At 32.8% G+C, this 21,978-nt stretch overlaps 2 protein-coding genes across 3 annotated transcripts; both read right to left on the reverse strand.

Moving 5' to 3' along the window:
* Nucleotides 1-626: 626 nt before the first annotated feature.
* LOC140757131 (uncharacterized) lies at nt 627-16,118 on the reverse strand. Its single transcript, XM_073092666.1, has 9 exons — nt 15,946-16,118; nt 14,812-15,049; nt 13,710-14,308; nt 13,259-13,481; nt 12,582-13,087; nt 6,009-6,243; nt 4,270-4,868; nt 2,138-2,360; nt 627-1,543 (listed from the first exon to the last, which is right to left on the reverse strand). The coding sequence occupies exons 1-9, from the start codon at nt 15,946-15,948 to the stop codon at nt 1,029-1,031; spliced, it is 3,141 nt and encodes a 1,046-aa protein (XP_072948767.1). The 5' UTR covers nt 15,949-16,118; the 3' UTR covers nt 627-1,028.
* Nucleotides 16,119-16,840: 722 nt separating this feature from the next.
* LOC140757178 (UDP-glycosyltransferase UGT5-like) lies at nt 16,841-20,924 on the reverse strand. 2 transcript variants are annotated; one of them, XM_073092715.1, is made up of 5 exons: nt 20,804-20,924; nt 20,173-20,410; nt 18,300-18,898; nt 17,924-18,146; nt 16,841-17,563 (listed from the first exon to the last, which is right to left on the reverse strand). In XM_073092715.1, exons 1-5 carry the CDS (start codon nt 20,804-20,806, stop codon nt 17,055-17,057), a joined length of 1,572 nt encoding a protein of 523 aa, XP_072948816.1. In that variant the 5' UTR covers nt 20,807-20,924; the 3' UTR covers nt 16,841-17,054. The 2 variants fall into 2 exon arrangements, with proteins under 2 accessions (XP_072948816.1, XP_072948815.1); XM_073092714.1 differs by lacking the exon at nt 20,804-20,924 and having other exon boundaries at nt 20,173-20,431.
* Between the last annotated feature and the right edge of the window lie 1,054 nt (nt 20,925-21,978).

Genomic DNA, 21,978 nt, shown 5'->3' on the forward strand with positions numbered 1-21,978 from the left:
AGCTGGATATTGACGCAACTTGTGTGTGACTTTGTTAAATACAATAGAAAAGTTGATAACTTAATCTCATAAGATAACTGAGCTGTCTTATACATATCGGGACGCTTACAAATTACTAACGTAGTAAACGAAAACACTCCACCACGCATATTTATGCTTAAGAAATAGCTATATGATTTTACAATAACACCTACTTTCCTCCTTCAAGATCAAGTATTAATTATGATTAATCTCGTGATTAATCTATTTTAGGTTGCTTACGCACCAATCGATAGATCATTAGTCCCTGCTCATTTCCACGTCCGATATGTCGATCGTCTCTTACCACATTTCTTACACTATTTAAAAAGACAGTAGACCTTTGTTGATAGTGTTACAGTACATACCTATGTACTACCTTCATCGCATGGATTTAACTAACTTAATACATGTCAATGATATGCATATCCTATGAATATGACAATAATGATAACATAAAATATACTAAAGGACACAAAGGGCATATTTCATTCAGTCTGTTGACCTTGTACGTTGTACTCATTGTTAATAGACAAAGGAATTATGTTAATTAATATTGTATATCTTTATGATTTAATTAATTTATTTATATACAAAAACAAGCAAAATAAATCCGACAGGTATAATGTAAACTTTAATACAAAAAATCGAAATAGTATTTGAATGAAGCATTTCTAATAGAACACAGCCTCTCAACCTGCTGACAATAGATATCTGTTTCTTAATTTTATGTAGAACAGAATCACGAATGCGTTGTTATTCCAGCGAGCGAAACCACAAAATAAAAGCTTAAGGCGAAACGCATTGAAAAAGCGGATCTACCTTACCGCATCCTTCAACTCCACCGAAAAGATTGGCATCGCTGTAGTTACCTATCACAATAATGTACATTTTGCCATACAATTAATCTACTTACAGTCAAATCGTTTACTTCGGTAAACCCCAGCCTAAAACTCTTATAAGTGCTTAATGTTCTAATCACCTTCATTCTTCTTTTGGTGTTTTTTTGTTCATGTTTTTTTCTCTTTATATCTTATAAACTCAATCTTGTAATGTTTAGGTACATGGACTAAAAACTTAATAATTATATATACAAGACAAACACATGATAAAAACACCGCTGCCACAAAAACGTACAAGTCCAGCATACTGTACGCAATCCAGCTCAAATTCCGCGCTGGATTTTTTATGAAATCCGCGCCATTATTTCTTATGACATACTCGATCCAAAACACAGCTGAGTCTAGGGGGTTCATTGGTCTGTCCTTCCACCGGGTTGAAAGTTCCTTTGCTTTGATCCTGTAGGATTCGTTGTAAAGGACGTCTAAAAGAGCGTTCTCTACGGTATTTTCATTAATACTGTGGTACAGCAACACTGTACCGAATCCAGTTTGCTGCGCAAGGAGCAAGTTGTTATATTGATCCGCGTAAATTGGAATACCGACGATCGGAACTCCATTGAAGATTGCTTCTTGCGTTCCGATCAGCCCACCATGAGATATGAACACCCTGACGTTCGGGTGCGCTGCAATATAATATATTGAATAGATTATTGATATTAAAGCCTACTCGTATATTAAAGCATACTCGTAGTTACATAGGTAACTATAAGCGTCAATAGATTAATAAAATCATTGTAATATTTTACTGTAGGTATTCTAAGTATATGTATATCAAGCCTTTTATAATCTCCTCGTGGAAAAAAAGAGAATTGTTATAAGAGATTCTTTCAAAATTAAAAGGGTTTAAGTATATATCACGATGGTCAAGTTCAGATTAATACACTTTATCCGACTTTAAAATAGCGTATAGTAGGAGTAGCGTAATCTGAATCTCAGTCTTAGTTAGTGGATGTTATTAGAAATTATCAAATGACCTGAATAACCTAACCTAATAATAATGTGTAAATAATGTGTTTCTGATTACTCGTCTTAAAGGTCACGTAAACGTTAGATATTACCTAAACATCTTTATCCTATACAAATATATTCATAGTGTTAGGAAAAATACATTGAGAAAATCATCAAGGTACATTTGGGCCATCGAGCTGAATAACACAACTAACGTACAATAAGTAATTGGATGTAACCCTAATTAATTCAAATAAAGGGACTCCTACCCAGTATATCCTTTTGAGGCAGCCATTTCCGGGTGACTAAGTTCGCTGGTCTGCCTTCTAATTTGTCATCCTCCCATTTCCATATTACTATTTGTTTTAATTTTCGAAACACATTCAAAAATGCTCTCTTCTTCTCATCCGGTAACTCGGCGCTGCGTACGTTTGATCCTAAATTCATATAAATAACTCCATCTGTCGCGGAATCTAAAATTTTTTGAAGATCCTAAAACATAAAACATAAATAGAATCTGGCAGAGAATGCCATTAGGCATTAAGTTTATCCTTTGTAACCCTTAGTTTAAGGTGTACAATAAATAAATAAAATAAATGATTTAACATACGAGTATATTTTGGAAATGAAGTAATTTATAGTTATGTTATAGTCGCCCCAAACTGCTAGTCGTCTCTGAAGTTGTTGCGCACAACTACAAGCGTATATACCGTAGCAACTTAAGGACATACTAACGCAGCTATGTACCCGTGGGCGAGAACGGGCAGCGGACGGGTGCAGGAGAGGTCCCGCTAATATCTACAATTTGCTATTCGACGCGACTCGTTTCTATATTCAGAGCGGACTAGCAGTTCGGCGCGGACTATACTTATATAACCATATACTATATGCGATATACATAATGATTTAAATATAACTGAATCTAAGTAATGATGAGAAAAGTGTCAAGGCCTTATATTTATAGCTATAGAATTAATTATATAATCCTGAATTAATGTTTATGTAGATTGCAAATTATAATCAGCATCAAAATCAGCATCTCAAAAATCAAAATTTCGGTTACAAAATATTATTTACATAGAAATTAGCGTTTAACTTACTTTAAAATACTTAGTTAATGGCTATTTTATTGTACTGGTTTTACATATTGTAAATTATCAGACAACAATTACAGAGTATTTTACATAAAGATTTGCTTCGATTACAATTACGTTTGGTAATTCTACCTATGATATTTCCTTTAACCAACAATTATGCTCAATTTGTTACAATGACTATGACAGCTTTGTCCTAGTATTTAATAATGTGTGTTTAACTCAATTCGTTTCATGTTTTTTCCTCTTTAACATGGACCAGAATAGTACATTAGGACTGCAATCACACGAGTCAGAAAAACATTTTTCGTCCGCGTGTTGTATAAAATTTTATATTACGGGGTCGGAAATGGGGGTTTTGCGCACGCGAAGCGTGCGTAAAACGTCCATTTACGCACGCCGTGATATAAATAATTATTATAAAAACAAAATAAAAACTACTTAAAAAAACTGAAAAGGAAGTAATATATGACTTCCACAATTTAGACGAATCCAACGACACTTCACATGTAAAAATCCTTGCCTTGTGAGTTGCAAGAGCCAAAATATATATATTAACTAGCTGACCCGGCAGACGTTGTGTTACCATATAAACAAAAAAAATTAAGGGTGAACAACCCTCATCACTTAGGGGTATGAAAAATAGATAGTAGCCGATTCTCAGACCTACTGAATATGCATTTAAAATTTGGTGAAAATCGGTAAAGCCCTCCGAAACGGCTTAAAAGTATGGTAACTAACATTGTGTCACGAGAATTTTATATATAAGACTAACTTATTTTATATAATATAGGAATAGCAGACGAGCAAGCATTCCACCTGATGGTAAGTGGCTATTGCCGCCCATGGACATTTGTAATCAACCCCAGATAGGATTAGATATTCCTACCTGAGGTCGGCCACAGATGCGCCGCTACCCCTGAGAACTAAGCTGGAACGCCTCGGAAAAGTCTGTCTCCCTTACCACACCCTTCAATCCGGAACACAGCAGCGCCTAGTCGATTCTCAGAACTACTGATATGCATAATATAACATTTTGTGAAAATCGGTAAAGCAGTTTCGGAGGAGTACGGTAACTTACATTGTGACACGAGAATTTTATATATAAGATTTTATTATTTATGCTCCAATAACAACTTAAAAATAACAAGAACAAGGATTGACACTATTCAATTTTTAACAGGTTACATCGTTTGATAAGATATGCTCGTATAATGATCTACTTCATCGAATATCATTGTCCGACAGTAATCAACATCAGATGAACTGTATACTAGTTTTAAGGATTCATTACACAGGACGCTTACCTCAGGTAGTTTGGATTCGCTTTTCGACAGATGCAGTCCGCCAATCTCCACTAAATTAGGCAAATACGCAGCAGGCGTATCAAAGCTGAAGTGACTATTCATTAAAAATAATGACGTATTCTGCTGTATTTCATACAAACTGGGCACCGGTTTTGGCAAATCTGTCATGTATTTCTCCACCAACTGCTCTTGTTTCGCCATATACCAATATTTCCACCACAAATACTCATATGCCGCAAAATACATGTTTCGCAATCGGCCCCAAAAGCTCGACATATCCCTTATTTCGAGAAACTCCGATACAACCGTATTCAATTGCAGAGGATTTCCCGTTAAAATATTATGTCTCATACAATTTCCGAAAGTAGTCACCAGCGCTAAAGGCGCTTTGTATTTATACGATAGAACGTACAATGCCTCTTGGAAAAATTGTTCAGCGATAACTAAATCGAATGAGTTATCTTCCTTCAGAAAGTTTTGTACGTCGCTAGAATTCAGAGCTACTTCTGTAAAAGCACTTCCGGCCCTCCAAAAAATTATGTCGTGAAATTCTTCAGCGCTTTTATCGACCATTGTGAATACGTTTGGTCTTTCGCCGCCTGAAATATGCAAATTATATAAATTGTTTTAATAACACTTTCGTTTGAGTAATTGTTAGCACCACGTACTTGCCCGTTTTCTTACCTATTGTGTTTGTACACCATTATTGTAAGGCGTTAAGATGAAATACTTAAGCCTTCTCCAAAGTAACGTTGCAAAATCGATTTAACTTACGATAATTAAGATTTCCACAATCGAGGGAACACATTAGACTGAGTCAGAAAAATATTTTTTTAGTAAATACATGTAAAAAGTTACTTGATAGACAAAAAAATCTAAAATTTGAGCTTGATATCTTAAAAATTGAGAATGGGTAGTCCCTTTTCCCATTTAAAATGCATTGAAAAAAAAACTTTTTTTTAATTTTTCAGTTGAAATCATCTAGATTTTTTTTTCTAATTTCCGTTTTCATAATCTTGTAGGAAATTAAATCTCTACAAAAAAGTTCTTGTCTTCTTTTTGCTCAGCCTCATATGCATATATTAAATATTTACACAGGCAGCTACACTCTGATCACTGGTTTATAACTTTTTCTATTTGATTAAACATATAATCCTAAATAATATAGTAATTGGTTCTTCACACAGATCGTAATAGTATTATATCTTTGAAACATCATTCATCTTATCGCCTGAAGTACATTTTTTTTTATAATATAAGAGTGGCAGACGAGCATGCAGCCCACCTGATGGTAAGTGGCTACTGCCGCCCATGGACATCTGTAATCAACCCCAGATAGGATTAAATATTCCTACCTGAGGTCGGCCACAGATGCGCTGCAACCCCTGAGTCGAACCACAAAGGGTTCTACTACCTTCAATTAAACACATTGCATCCAAATACGGGACGGTTGTTGAAGGTACGGGTTAATGACCAATTCTTGTCGAATAATTTTAAACTTCCCCCATCAAGGACGACTGTTAATAAATGATAATGATTACATCTTATTTTATTTTTTTCAAGCATTCCTACCTAATCATTTAGGAGCAACGATCTGTGGCCTACCTCAAGTAGGAGTCTAATCCTATCCAACATCAATTATCAATTAAAAGTATCCAGGTACGGGACGGTAGTTCCACTTACCAATAGATGGGCTGCATGGGACCTTGCTACATCTATAATATTTAAAAAAAACTTACCGATAACTTCCCAAATTTCCTTATTAACAACCATAACTTCTCTATAATTTCTCGGAGGGCTAGCTTCCTTGTTCGCCGTTATGACGGTGACATTATGACCCTTTCTTGCTAATTCTAGGCCTAAAGGCCTTAACATTATATAATGAGATTTAGATGTAAACGGTACTATATATAAAATATTATATGCCTCACAGGAAATTGTTAAGCTTAATAAAAATATCAGGAAAATCCACGCCTAAAATTAAAGAACAAAAAATCATTCTTGCATTCAAAATTACTTTGAGATAATCAATCAATGTCTGGGGAAAATACAAAGTATTAATAAATTGCTGCCTCTAAGGTTAAAAACCTTAATTTATCTTTTTAACAAGCCTAAATAAGTTATAATATAATATTTTCATTATAAAATCAACTCCACCAAACCCAAAACCAACTAACTGATTGCCATAACAAATTAAAGTATATCATTTATATTTGTAATATGAATCATAACAAAAACAGTGTTAAATTAACTATTAACTATCATATTATTATCATATCATTAAGTGGATTAGTTTAATTATGCTATGACATGTAATTATAATTTTATTTGCACATTATAAAGTGACAAATGTAATTAGTAATTAACTATTTTCAGGAAGAAAATATTAATCAAAACTCAAATGAATACATATAATCGCAGAAAAAAATTTCTTTCGTGCCTTTATATTTTCGACTGTTTATGTTTGTACATATTATTTTCCTTTATTTAAAGACAATAATGAATAAGTGAAATAATCACATTTGAATTTTGTACGCAATTCTACGTACAATAAATATCTTCAATATTTATTTTCAATTATTTTTATGAATAAACAGGAAATAAAATAAATTGCATATATCTCTTTTGAGCTTAGTTAAATATTTTCAATTTAATTTAAAACGAAATATTTCTTTATAAAAATTATATTAATATTTCTTCTAAAAAAATTATAAAGGACAATGCCCATGAAAGTATGGACCGCCGTCCAGAGTTGCATCAAATTGAATCTTGTTGTGGACGATGTATAATTAACCAAATTCTACCACCAATAATTATTTTTTAGATCAGCACCCGGGTTCTGAAGTTATTTACCGAAATGTTACATAACCTCAAAATCGAAAATATCCGACGATAGATTGATGGTCGGTTTTAACTGATAGTAGGTACCTATAATGTAGTTCGATTAACATATTCCATTTACTTTTAAAGGTAGTAGGTAAAAAAACCTAAAATAATCCTAAAAACCTAAAATAATGAATTCCGAGTATAAAATACCGCCATTTTAATTTTTAAGAACAACAATCAACATTTCGTCTTATTTTATCTTAAATGGAACCTCCTTGTTCAAAGAAATTATTCTGATCGACAAACTATGTAAAAAAATCAAAATATAATTTTAATATTACTTTCATTTTGATGCATGAGAAAAATCATTAGTCAAAACACTAATAGATCTTATTGAATTCCGAGTATAAAATTCCGCCATTTTAATTTTTAAGAACAACAATCAACATTTCGTCTTATTTTGTCTTAAATGGAATCCCCTGTTCAAAGAAACTATTCTGATCGACAAATTATGTAAAAAAATCAAAAAATAATTTTAATATTACTTTCATTTTGACGCATGAGAAAAATCAGTACCAAGAATGGGCATTCTCCTTTATAAAATAAAATTACACAATTGTTCTACAAGCAAATGTTATGTAAGAAAATAATATAATATAATATAGTTTGATATACTTACCATTTTTAATATTTTTTTAAATATTTTTAACTCAAAATATTATTTTAATTAACCTTCATAACTGATACAGAAATATTGGATGTTACCGGATCGGATACCATGGACAACTGATTGGTTTATAAGTGATCAAGTCACTGCTTTGAAATAACTAAATATAATGTAGTATAGACGGCCTTCAGAGTTCCATCAATTTAGACGTTCCGCTTCGCCACAGAATACATATCAGACATCTTAGGGATGGATACACAGTAGAATTATTTAGTAATATATAATTATTGATATATTACATTGTTTTTTCTTAAGTTAGTAAATCGACATGCAGTTTAACCGAGGGTAAGTGGTCGCTGCATAGTGCATTATGCGCAATGTACTCCAAATAGGGGACTCTGGGATCTTGAAAGGAACGCAACCGTAGTCCTATGAGCACGTTGCCCTGGCCTCGTGCAGGTGAGCCTGAAGCTCAGCACACTATCCGATGTGTACGACGGTATGCGACCACACGTACCACGGTCCTTCCCGGGGTCTCTTGCCGGACGGACCGAGCTCCCACTCTTGCCGTCCGTAAGCCCGAAACCCTTCTCTTTCAGTTGTCTCTTACGACAAACAGGGCCCTATTCTGGTCCCGGAACTACAGGGGCAATGAGGTGGGCTACAGATGTGTTTCTTTCCTAAGGTCTGTACCGTTTGTTAAATTGTATTTACATAGCCACTTTAATATTTTTTCTGTTAATACAAATAGTATTTCACATACCATAATGTATTATAAGGATAACTCTATAATGTTGTTGATAGAAAAAATATTAAGTCGGAACGCTTCATATTTTTTATAGGAATGTAAAAAGTGTAACGTCTAAAATTAGGCAAGCGCTTTACCCGGCCCCTGCGTGCTGAGCTGTGTCATTGGGCGTATAAATCGTATAAATACTACCTAACACTTAAACACTACTACTGGCTAAGGGTTCGTACACAAAACTGCGATGCGACGTCGCATCGCAAAAATCTGCGAGCTCCCTCGACGCATCGCAATAACTTGCGAATTGATTCGCATCGCACAGTGGTTGTTGTTGTTGGTCACCCTGAGAGACACTACGCCGCATGATATCGCATCGCAGCAATTCGCATCGCAATTTTCTGCGTTGCGAATTCGCATCGCGTCGCATCGCAGTTTTGTGTTCGAGCCCTTACACAAGAGAAAAATATCAACGGGTTACACTCGAGTACCCTTACCATGAGGTTTTACATTTTGACAAATATGACTGTTTTAGTATTTGTTTACGTATTGGCCCATACAATTTCCAAGTTATGACACAATCCGCTAGGGGCGCTGATTAGAAATTGTACGGGCAAATACGTAAACAAATACCAAAACAGTCATATTGGTCAAAACGTAAAAACTCGTGGTAAGGGTACAGGAGTGCCGGCAGAAGTGAAAGCTTGAATATTAACGTTCTGCATTTTTTATATTTTGGTATGGTTAAGGAATAATTTTGCACGAATTGCTTTAATTAGTAGTATAAAAAGTACTATCATTTATGTGGTAAAATACAATATTCATTTATTGCACTATCGTACACAAACATGACAGTCTTACGAATTTCCGATCAGGTCACGTGTCCTGACGCGAGTTTTACATTTTTACCCATCACAAAAAGTGCACAACACAAAAGAAATTCTAATTATTACTACGGAACTCAAAACCTTCCAAGCATACTTGCGCTATTACGTTGAACCAGCAGGTCATTCCCAGACCTATTATCGTTCAACGTGCTTATTTATTTCCATGTGCAAAACATTTGCAGCGTCATGGAACTATATATAAATACGTCATGACATCGGATTATCTGTTTGACTGTGTGGCGGAGCGGGTAATACACGGGCCTGACGCGCAAAGGGTTCCAGGTTCAATCCCCGGCTAGACAAGATATCCGATTTAAATTTCTGTTCTGTTCATCTATGTAAATGTCCATGAGAACCTTGACACAAGGAATCCTAGTGCGGATTCATGAGTGTACTTCTAACGCGTTTTTATTTGTAATTGCGAAAGTGAATAATATACGTTATATGGTATTTTTTTCAGATATTATAATTTAAAAATATTAGTCAATATTTATGTTGTATTCAAGAGGATTACCAGACCAGAAAGAGTCGTTCAAGTTTGTATGAAAAAACTAATAAATCGTTCTTCAATTTAATCAACAAAGGAAATTATATTGTATTTAAATCATAATTCTATTTAAATCTATATTATTTAAATGTTAACTATGCCTATCAGTATATTTAATTCCAATCCATATTATTTATTTATGTTTTTTTTTGTCTCATCTAGTTTTTTTAATAATAATTTTCTTGTAAGATTATAATACATAGAATACATACATTTTTATTACCAACCCGACATAGTCTATGTTTTGTAAAATATTTATTTGTAAAAAATAGCGCCTATTCTATTGACAGCTTTCGTAATCCATATAATTCGACAGATACTTTGAAGTTTAACAATTTCAACTGTTCAAATGGCAATTACCTTATCAATTTTATTTATTCAAATTCATGTTTTTTGTTATGTTAGGTCTCTTTTAGGAATTAATTTATTTATTCCAATAAATTTCAGTTCATTGCCACCAACAATAAAACTAATTTAGATAATTGTAATGCATTAGAGTAATTTATTTGCAAATAAGCGGTTGATCTATTAAAGTTAATTGTTTTTTTAAGGTAATTAAACTTTTTATAGGATTTATCACTATCCTTTGCTAAGCAAACATACGCACAAATATGGTGATAAAATTAAAAAATAATAATGAAACCCTTAATTCAGCAGTGATTTTCTAAGGACTGATGATGATGGCCAAATGAAAATATGGACAGTTTGACTATTTTTGGATATTTTTGATTAATGTTTCTCTATTGAAACATGCATGAACATCTATACGAGACATGCATGCACTATACATCGATCCAAGTCTCCCCCATTAACACTTATATACTGATCAGGGCATGAGGGATATTTTATAGTTAACTAGGCGACCCGGCAAACGTTGTGTTGCCATATAAATAAAAAAATGTTAAGGGTGAACAACCCTTATCACTTAGAGGTATGAAAAATAGATAGCCCATTCTCAGACCAACTGAATATGCATATACAATTTGGTAAAAATCGGCCAAGCCGTTTCGGAGGAGTACGGTAACTAATATTGTGACACGAGAATTTTATATATAATATAATAATAATAAACAAACATTTATTACCTTCATTTTATTTCAAACGATAACACCATACAATTAACAAAAAAAATACAGTAAAAAACATGAAATCAAATAACTACTTTATATGATAATTATCATTAAAAATAAATTACTCCAAATTTGTAGTTTTCGGCTACAGAGAAAATGGCTAACAGTTTCAAGTAAGCCAAGTCGCTTGTTATCGAAACTCTTTGTTAAGTGTTTTATACTAAGAAAATATTTTGCAATCTTTGCACACTTACTACTATGCTTAAAATGGCAAAAAACTCTTACCGTTATTTCTAAGAGAAACTGCTCCCAGAGCACTCGATAAAAATTAGGACGCAGCAATATAAATCGTAAGTGTAATACTATATGTTTCAAAAACAAGATTGAATATAATTGAATTTCGGCATTGATCAATTTATCATTTATCGCTATTAATTTTATAACTCCCTGATTTTATATATGACCTTAAAAAATATCCTGAAAAATGTACTTATTTATTTGTAATAGAATAAAACTATTTCTTAAACCATTTTACAAGTTTATTATTCCCGCGCTTAATACAACTCAAACGTCAAGAGCGTTTTTTTAAGCTATTGCATAGCTTTTATCGCGGGCTTTGAGCGCGGCGACCGAATCGAGAAATTTCGTAACGAAAATTAATAACACCTTTGATGGATATCAAGTCCCCAGGCAACCGAGTTGTTGACTGTCAATAGAAAAATATGGATATAATTGAATAAAGTATTATTCTACATTCCTTATTATTTTATTTGATAACCTTGATTCGTCAACTTGAACACAGATGGCAGTAATACACATTTTTTTATAATCCGTGCGGAAATCTTAAAATTGCGTGAAGTATATTTTATAGCTGATATTTGCAATGTCTTATATAATGGAGATGTGATAAAATAGCGGATAAAGATGTATTAATGTAAATGTTGATGATTATGGAAGAATGTATTGTATTTCTGGAATTCCTTCTGAGCGTTTTCATAGCATAAAAAATGCTATGTAATAGCTTTACCGCGGCAGTCTCCGAGTGCCACACGTATTTTTTCTTTTTATGCTAACTCGTACAATCATACTAGCCAGTGACTATATAAATGGGCACTTATTATTATAAAAATAACACACCATGTTATTATTATTATTATAAAAATAACACAAAAAAATTAATTAAAATAATACTATAATTAAACAATTTGAATATATTTGTAAAATTATATTTATGTAAGTATATTTCTCATTTTCACATGTATGTAGTTCTTCACAAAGTTTACCCGTTATTAAATTTTATTCTATACGCTTGAGAAAATTGATGCTTATCACACTATAATACAAATAATAAGAGAAGAAGAGACAATGAGATTTGAAGGATTCGAAATAGTTTCTGTCAGTGCCCTTGAAGTATTTCCATGGTATGGAAGTTTACGGTGTCACATGTTGATATATCATTTTTAAATTTGACTCCATCGCGTCTTTCAATTTTCTATCTCGTTCTATTTAAAGTACAAATAAAATGTCTATCGCGGGACTTAAGTATTTTTGCATACATAAGGAACTCTTATTAGGACTGTTTTTTCTTCAAATTAATTTTAATATTTATTCCCAGTAATTTTCTTATAATTTTTACCACAAAAAGTATAAGACAGATTAGTGTTGCAATTGTCGTTATTACTACAAGGTAAACGTCTAACATAAAATATTTAAACCAACTCATGTTTCCCGCTGCACTCTTCAGAAAGGTTGCCCCTTTGTGCCTAATGACATATTCTAACCACCATAGAGTTGTTTCCAATGGTGTCATTGGCCTGTCCTGGAACCTTTTTGCCATCTCCTCTGCATTCAGTTTGTAAGATTTATAATTGAGCATCTCGCTTAGTGCTTCTTCAAGGTTATCTTCATTTATATCTTCATACTCTAAAATTTTTCCGAATCCGTTTTTCTTCGCCAAATCCAAGTTATTGTACTGATCAGCATAAATTGGTACCCCTAAGATTGGGACTCCGTTAAATGTTGCTTCTTGAGTTCCAATTAGTCCACCGTGTGATATAAACACCCTAATATTGGGATGAGCTGGAATTTAAAAAACAGTAATGAGAAATAGTTTAATAACATTTTTCTAAATCAAAAGCGTTTTTCGGAAACATTCATCTTAACTTTCGTTGTTTGGAAGAAGAAATAGAATTATAGTAATGTATGTAGGCGTATCGGTTACAAATAACATATTATGGAATTGAAACATACCAAAAATCTCTTTCTGTGGGAACCACTTCCGCATGACAATATTCTGTGGCTTATTCGGTAACGTGTCCTTTTCCCATTTCATTAGCACGGTCTGTTTAAGTTTTCTAAATACGTTAAATAATGCCATTAATTTTTTTTCCTCCATCTCTGAAATGACTACATTGGAACCAAAATTCATGTAGACGAATCCATCCATCGCATTATCAAGGATTGCTTGTAGATCCTAAAAACAATTTCATAAATTATTTACATTTCTATTTATCAAACATTTATTGTACAGAAAGCATGTGAGCCATGTGTTTACTGTGGCCCATAAACGCTATTTTTGTATTAAAATCTCCATACAGACATAGTGGTCTGTATTATTATCAATAGTGCCACATTAGGCAAATAATAATTAATGCGCTTTAATCAGCCCACTAATACTTGTCATCATGTTAAATTTGATTACCTTCGGAAGACTTGAATTGCTTTTTGTAAGATGCATACCACCAATCTCTACAATATTTGGTAACAAAGCCATAGGAGGATCAAAACTGAAGTGAGTATTGATTAAAAGTAAGGAAACATTTTTCTGCATTTCAAACAAACTAGGCACAGGTTCTTCCAAGTCTGGTATGTATTTTCTCATCAAAGCCTCTTGTTTACCTAAGTACCAATATTTCCACCATACATATTCATACACCGTGATATAAATATTTCTTAGTCTTCCCCAAATACTTGTATGGTCTTTTAAAGGCAAAGCTTCAAAAATTACAGTATTAAGCTGCAAGGGATTGCCCACAACAAAATTGTGTTTCATACAATTGCCTAACGTCGAGATGAGTACTAGAGGCGCTTTGTACTTGTATGCCAGTATATTCAAAGACTCCTGGTAAAATTGCTCACTTATGACCAAGTCAAATGTGTTATTTTTCTTCAAGAACTCTTGCAAGTGAGGGGACTTCAGTGCCACTTCAACAAAACCTAAGCCGCCCCTCCATAGAACCTCGTTGAGAAATTCTTCAAAGGATTTTTGAGTCATATCGAAGATCACAGGCCGTTTCGTACCTAAAATATAAACACTTGAAAATAAAATAAATAAACAGGATTATAATATTAGAATGAATATTGTCAAATCATCGGCAGCTATCTCTGACAGTCAAGAGTTTGATAACACCAATCTTGAAAAGCATACGAAATGTGCAAATTACCGCAAACTTGTAATACTGGAATATGTACGTCATAACCGCTAAGTGTTGTACAATCAATTTGACTTCCATTATGACTTACATATAAGACGACCATCTACCTACTAAGATGGTTACACTAGCTCAAGAGTAGCAACCCATTTGTGATCGGTTGTATGTAAAACTCCTGTTCTATAGGAATCAGTTGCAGCTGTCCATAGGCGAAAGGGTTTTTACCATTGTGCAAATTTCCAATCGAGAGCTCGACATTTCAATCGCCCTCACAAATTTAAATTCAGTGGCTTTGGTGATCATTTTGAAACTAATATTAGTCATAATATCGTACGGAGATAATAAATCTTATCTGATACATTAATAACGTACCTAAAACGTCCCATATTTCTTTATTCTCAACCAATACCTGATGATAGTTAGGTGGGGGGTTCCGTTCTTGAAGTGCTGTAATGACTGTTACGTTGTGACCCCTTTTTGCTAATTCCAAGCCAATCGGACTAAGCATTATATAATGAGACTTTGACGTGAAAGGAATAACCATCAAAATATTTGCAGACTCGGCAAACTTTGCGACGATCACACAAATTAAAATAAGATGCAAATTAGCCTGAAACAAATTTAAAACATTATAGTTTATGATTTATTTAGTTTATAGTTTATTGTACATCAATCAATCATCAATCAGTTTTGAAAGTCAATCAACAATCAAATTTAATGTATTTTCTTCAATCTACACATTTAGTGAATTTACACACTAAACTTGATTGTGCACAATAAACTTTGACCATAGGAACCTTAAATAAAGTAAAACACGTCAACAATACATTTATTTTTATACAACACAATATTACATAAATTTTAACTTTGAACCACATATAAAAGACGAGTAATTTACACTGTAAAATATATTCTAATTCACCCACATAAGTAAAACAGAAATGTGAAAAAACTTTCGACGTATTTAAGTGCTTTTTTCCTCGATAACAGCATGATTTGTAAACAGTGGACACATTAGATTGACAATTGTAACGTAGATTACAACTATGTATTAATTGTAGGTATACTGGTATATGTTCAAAATGCAGTGATAGGGTAAAAACCCTTTTAATAAATCTATTACCCCAGTCGAAAGGCTAGGGAATAGATTTATTATATAATTATAAATAGATTATTTAAAAAATATATATTGTGCAGGTTTTTTTTTAATTCTTTAACCCCGTAATTCTTTAACCACTTAGCTATTCTTTTTTTCGGATTTGGCTGTTCACGCACATTTGAAAAGTCTATGCTGTATAATAGAACTTTTATTGACAATATTGTGTTAGCATAAATATCGATTCATGATAAATATTGATCTATCGATATCGATATCTTATTTACAATACTAAGTTTAAACGAACATTCAATAAATTCAAGTAATCTAGGTATTTACATTATTATTGTAGCTGTGAAATACAATTACTCAGTATAAAGTGAAATTATGAATATCTGAATAACACTCACCATTTCAAAATGCACTTTTAGATATTATACCAATCTGTATGAAATATACACTATATTTACGCCAGTGATAAACTAAAACAAGGCGACAATGACCGGTATTGCAGTTCTGACTACACTGAACTCGATCTGACTATAACACTGCTACCTGCTACCTTCTGTTTGCAGTGGCGCAATTTCTTGTTCCCGGGTTGCACATATTTATGTCAGAACGCATAATGCCGCTAATTTGGAAGTAACGGGCCTATTGATTTAGTTTCTGATGAAATAGTCTTGAATTTATTAAAATAATTCTTCAGTTACGAAATTTTACTTTTTATGATTAAGTAATTTATATACGAATAATTATTATGACATACATAATATATTCTACAACAGTTATTTTCGGAATAAAGACATAATCAAAATACCGAAATATGTTGTTTTTTTTTTTTGCATTAAAATAATGTTTTGAACATTAAAATAGTTTTAAGCGTATATTTATTTCCTTCCGCACTAGTCACTAGTCCTATAACTTCGCTACTGAATTTTAGTCTGGCAATAATGACTGCCTTAATTACCTTCCTTAAAGTGATAAACTAGCTAATTTATTAATTTAATAATTGCTTTTGGTATATGTAATTTAATTAAACATGGACAAATATTGCTATTACAGTATATTAACACAAATAGGTACAGTATGTATGTAGGTACAGTATGTACCTATTTGTGTTGTTAAATTTGATTTATAAGGAAATATTCCTTGCAAAACAAAATAATTACGAAATCATACCTACACAAAATGTTATTATAGCGCCAATTAACAATTTTAATAATAATAACTGTACTCGTATAATTATACTGCTAATTAATTTTAATGTTCATGGTGATTGGTGATATAAAAATACGTAAGTATGTATATGCATATAGAAAAGATTTTATTATACATATTTCAATTACTGCATCAACATATATTTGTTCCATTACAATATTTATAAATAACGAAAATCGCGAACAGTATGAGTATTAAGTATAAAATTGGTATTATAAGACGCCAATAAATATTGGGAAATACCTTGATTTGGAGGGGATTTCTTTGCATCTTCACCAAAAACTTAAATCTAAAATTAAATTTAGGATCGTTTTTTCTTTGAATTCGTTTTAAAATTGAATCCCAATAATCGTGTTATATTTTTTACCGCAAAAACCATTAGATAAGTTACTACCACCATTGTTGTTATTACTACAACATAAATGTCTAGCATGAAATACTTAAACCAACTCATATTTCTAGCTTCACTCTTCATAAAGGTTGCTCCTTCGTGCCTTATGACGTACTCTAACCACCATATAGTCGTTTCCAACGGAGTCATCGGTCTATCCTTGAATCTTTTTGCGACTTCTTCTGCATTACGTTTATAAGATTCATCATTAAGTATCTCATTTAGAGATTCTCCAAGTGTAACCTCACTTATATCTTGATACTCTAAAATTTTTCCAAACCCGTGTTTCTCCGCCAACTCCAAATTATTGTATTGATCAGCGTAAATTGGTACTCCCAATATGGGGATTCCATTAAAAGTCGCTTCTTGAGTTCCAATTAATCCACCATGAGATATAAACACCTTAATATTAGGATGTTCTGGAATGTAAAAAGATGATTGATGATTTATTCAGATCAAAGGTGCATTTAGAGACATTCATCTTAATTTTCTGCATTATGAAGGGAAAAATAATGAATGTATGTAAAGACATATCTACACTAATATTATAAAGACGAAAACTTTATTTGTTTGTTTGGTTGTAATGAATAGGCTCTAAAACTACTGGACCGATTTAAAAAAAATCTTTCACCATTCGAAAGCTACATAATCTACGAGTAACATAGGCTATATTTTATGTGAAATATATTTGATAAATAGATTTTGGGGCGGTACAAAGTTTGCCAGGTCAGATAGTAATATATGTATATTATAATATAAATTGCGGAATTGAAACGTACCAAAAATCTCCCTCTGCGGAAACCATTTCTGTATCACAACATTATCTGGTTTATTCTCCACCGTATCCTTTTCCCATTTCATAAGGACGGTCTGTTTAAGTTTTCTAAATACGTTGAAGAATGCCATTAATTTTTGCTGATCCATCTCTGAAACTACTACATTGGAACCAAAGTTCATATAAACTACTCCGTTCTTCGAAGTATCCAAAATGTCTTGTAGGTCCTGAAAATATTTTTTTTTTCGGATTATCAAGTAACGTGTATTTTGTCCACCTGGTGGTAAGTGATTACTCTTGTCTATACATATTTTCAATAAAATCACGAAAATAATAGAATATAGCAGCCCTTTTAATATCAAATTAAATTAAACCGTTACCTTTGGAAGACTTGAATTACTTCGTGAAAGATGCAATCCACCAATCTCGACAATATTTGGCAACAAGGCCATAGGAGGATCAAAACTAAAGTGAGTATTGATTAAAAGTAAAGAAGTATTTTTCTGCACTCCGAACAAACTAGGCACGGGTTCCTCTAGGTCGGGTATATACTTTTTCATTAGAGCCTCTTGTTTACCTAAGTACCAATATTTCCACCACACATATTCATACGCCGTGATATAAATATTTCTTAGTCTTCCCCAAATACTTGTATGGTCTTTTAAATCCAAAGCTTCGAAAATTATCGTATTAAGCTGCAGGGGATTGCCTACAACTAAATTATGTTTCATACAAATGCCTGTTGTTGCGATGAGTACTAGGGGCGCTTTATACTTGTATGCCAGTATATTCAAAGACTCTTGGTAAAATTGCTCGCTTATGACTAAGTCAAATGTATTATTTTTCCTCAAGAACTCCTGTAAGTGAGTAGACTTCAATGCCATTTCAGCAAAACCCAAACCACCGTTCCACAGAACCTCGTTGAGGAATTCTTCAAAGGATTTCCGAGTCATATCGAAGATAACGGGCCTTTTCGTACCTAAAATATAAACAGTTTGGAATAAAACATATAAACACAACCAAGTCTCAGTCAAGACTAGAAGTCATAAATAGTTTAACTTGACGACTTTTATCGTATAGAATTAAAACAACTGCTTAGTCTAGTCTATGTTGGTCACGATTTTGGTGACAATAATCCCGAGAGCCATTTCACACATTGGTAAATTACCACAAACACGGAAAGTAATTAATAATAATCTACGTTTAGTGAAATATGTGCCAATTGTTGTACTATTACTTATTATACATAATGTTGGTCAGCCTCAGGAAAAATACGACACCAGTCTCCTTCAAAACATCGTTTGACTTCCAGTTGACGACCCACGAGGCGGAGCGGTCGCCATACCGGTCTGTCGCGCAAAGGGTCCCGGGTTCAATTCCCGGCCAGACAGAAATCTAAATGATGATTTTAGGTTTCTGTTTCTGGGTCTGGGTGTTTTTATATCTGTATCTGTGTGTGTCCATGGCACCCACGATACACCGAAACCTAGTGTGGGACTGTGAGTGTAGAAAACGTTATTTATGTGTGTATCATTAAAATTGGAACTAGATGGACTGCAGTTTTTTTTAAAAGTGTTATTTATATAACTAGGTCGAAACATTGGCCTTCAATAACTTATCATGAGTATCCTTTATGTATTATTACACAATATGTTAAATTCACTACTATGTACTATGTTAAACTCGTGGTATGTGGTACTATGTTAAATTCGTGAACAATTTTATGGTCCACCTTATATTTTTTGCCCATATTATAAATGTCAAGGTCTTCTGATTTTTAAACTTGACTAAACAACTTTAGCGTATGCCTAAAAAAAGTTAGTATATGGTATACGTTATTGACCTTCGCAAAAAAGACATAGATAGAAAACAAGTAAGTAAATCTAAATATATATAACTTAAAGGTGATTGACTGACGTAGTGATCTATCAACGCACAGCCCAAACCACTGCAAGGATCGGACTGAAATTTGGCATGCAGATAGATGTTATGACGTAGGCATCCGCTAAGAAAGGATTTTGATCAATTCTACCCCCAAGGGGATAAAATAGGGGATGAAAATATTACTTCGTAACGCGAGCCAAGCCGCGGGCAAAAGCTCGTATAGCAATAATTCAGCATAACGAGAATCTGGAAGGTTATACATGGTTTATGTGGCATGCTCGTCTGCTACTCCTATATAATTAAAAAAAATAAAACCAACAATATCACTAATATCCAAATACATACAGATGCTACATACTAATAACTTACCCATAACATCCCATATTTCCTTATTCTCCACCATAACTTGATGATAATTCGGTGGAGGATTTAGTTGTTTGATTGATGTTATGATTGTGACGTTGTGACCTCTTTTTGCTAATTCCAAACCAATTGGACTAAGCATTATGTAATGAGACTTTGACGAAAAGGGAGTAACTATTAAAATATTGGCAGCGTCAGCATATTTTGCGATAATCGTGAATATTAAAATAAGATGAAAATAAATCTGAAAAAGAAACAAATGCATAATTTAAAAAGAACACTTAAATTACACTTCAAATTTGAAAAGTATTTTTTAAGTATTTTACCTGGTTTTAATTAATTCACTTAAAATTGGCACAGATTATTTTTATTATGTATAATTTAAAAATAAAGTAAAACAAAACACATACATACCGATATTTCCAAATAAGTACTACGATAGCTAATATATTTTATTCAAATCAATAATGCGTGGTTACAGTTACTATTCATCTATTCATATTGTTTATTTACGTATATCAACTTCTAGTATAAGATAAGACAGATCTTCAAAATATAAATTAATCAAAATATATTATTGACTAGTGCTATTAAATTATTAGTAAAAGTATTGTCTGATATCAGAATATTTACTTACCATTTTTAATATTTGCAAATTTTCACAATAACGACTAAATTTTTATTGCCGACACTTATTGAAAAGGCTGTTATTTCAAGTCAACAGCCACTAACATTGTGACTAACAACGTCGATTTAAGATTTGATTATGGCACAATGTTGCCAAAGTATATATGTACCTAAGGTCGCGCAATTTTTTTTTCATGGTTGGTGAAAGGTTTTCGTTTTAAAACATATGGTTTAATCAATTTTATTATTATTTTATTAAACTAGTTGGTATTTAACTAAGTAATAAACGAATAAGTATTTAATTTTATTTTAATAACTTTACTTGATTCTTTGAAATCATAACCGACCTTACTAATTTTAAATCAAACAAAATTCGAATTATTAATAATAATTAAGAAACACATCTGCATCTACAAAACACTAATTAAGTGTTTTAAAATTAAAATCTTTAGCACTTGTTATTAAGTATTAATGTGGATCAAAATCGAAAATTGATATTTATCGTAAGCAAAAATTGTTAATTATCAATAATGGAAGTAAACAGTTAAGTGAATTATAGGTAAATAACATTGGTTTCTTCTTTAACTGAGAGGGGCTTAGACCAACTGTATATTTAGACTTGGATAGTAACAACTGGTTTGGATAGAACTTTTAATCACACTGAAAGGACTTTCCAGATGTGTCTATGTATGCCAATTGATCAATTGAGGATTGAGGGTATCATCTTAGTATAAGTTTGCATAAGTTCCAATACATCTGTTATCAGCTCCAAATAGTCCACGTATTTGGAATTAATTACATAATCCACGTATTTGGAATTAATTACAGATGTCCATTGTCCATAGTCGGTATTGACCGCTTACCTTAAGATTTTTCTTTTTTTTTATAAAATGGAGTAGCAGACGAGCGTGCAGTCCACCTAATGGTAAGTGGCTACTGTCGCCCATGAACATCTGTAATCGACTCCAGATAGGATTAGCTATTCGTACCGGAGGTCGGCCACAAATGCGCCCCTACCCCCGAGGACTAAGCTGGAACGCCTCGGAAAAGTATGTCTCCCTTACCACACCCTTCAAACCAGAACACAGCAGCGCTTAACACTGGTGTTATGAGGCAGAAATAGATGTGGCGGTGGTGCCTACGGAGTCGAACCACAAAGGGTTCTACCACCTTCAAATAGATGAA

This window comes from Epargyreus clarus, unplaced genomic scaffold (genome assembly GCF_041222505.1).
Source record: "Epargyreus clarus isolate Ecla_fem2 unplaced genomic scaffold, WU_Ecla_fem_2.2 ptg000004l, whole genome shotgun sequence".
NCBI classification, from domain to species: Eukaryota; Metazoa; Arthropoda; class Insecta; order Lepidoptera; family Hesperiidae; genus Epargyreus; species Epargyreus clarus.

Excerpts from the sequence above, each read along its gene's own strand:
- LOC140757131 (XM_073092666.1), bottom strand. Across the intron at positions 6,244-12,581 it reads ATTTGAAGAAAAAACAGTCC|GCGTGGATTTTCCTGATATT; the intron begins TAATAAGAGTTC and ends CTTTAATTTTAG. Across the intron at positions 2,361-4,269 it reads GCGAATCCAAACTACCTGAG|GATCTTCAAAAAATTTTAGA; the intron begins GTAAGCGTCCTG and ends TTTATGTTTTAG.
- LOC140757178 (XM_073092714.1), bottom strand. The coding sequence starts at position 20,431 with ATGCATTTGTTTCTTTTTCAGATTTATTTTCATCTTATTTTAATATTC. Across the intron at positions 18,147-18,299 it reads GTAATTCAAGTCTTCCAAAG|GACCTACAAGACATTTTGGA; the intron begins GTAACGGTTTAA and ends AAATATTTTCAG. Across the intron at positions 17,564-17,923 it reads TCCGCAGAGGGAGATTTTTG|AACATCCTAATATTAAGGTG; the intron begins GTACGTTTCAAT and ends TTTACATTCCAG.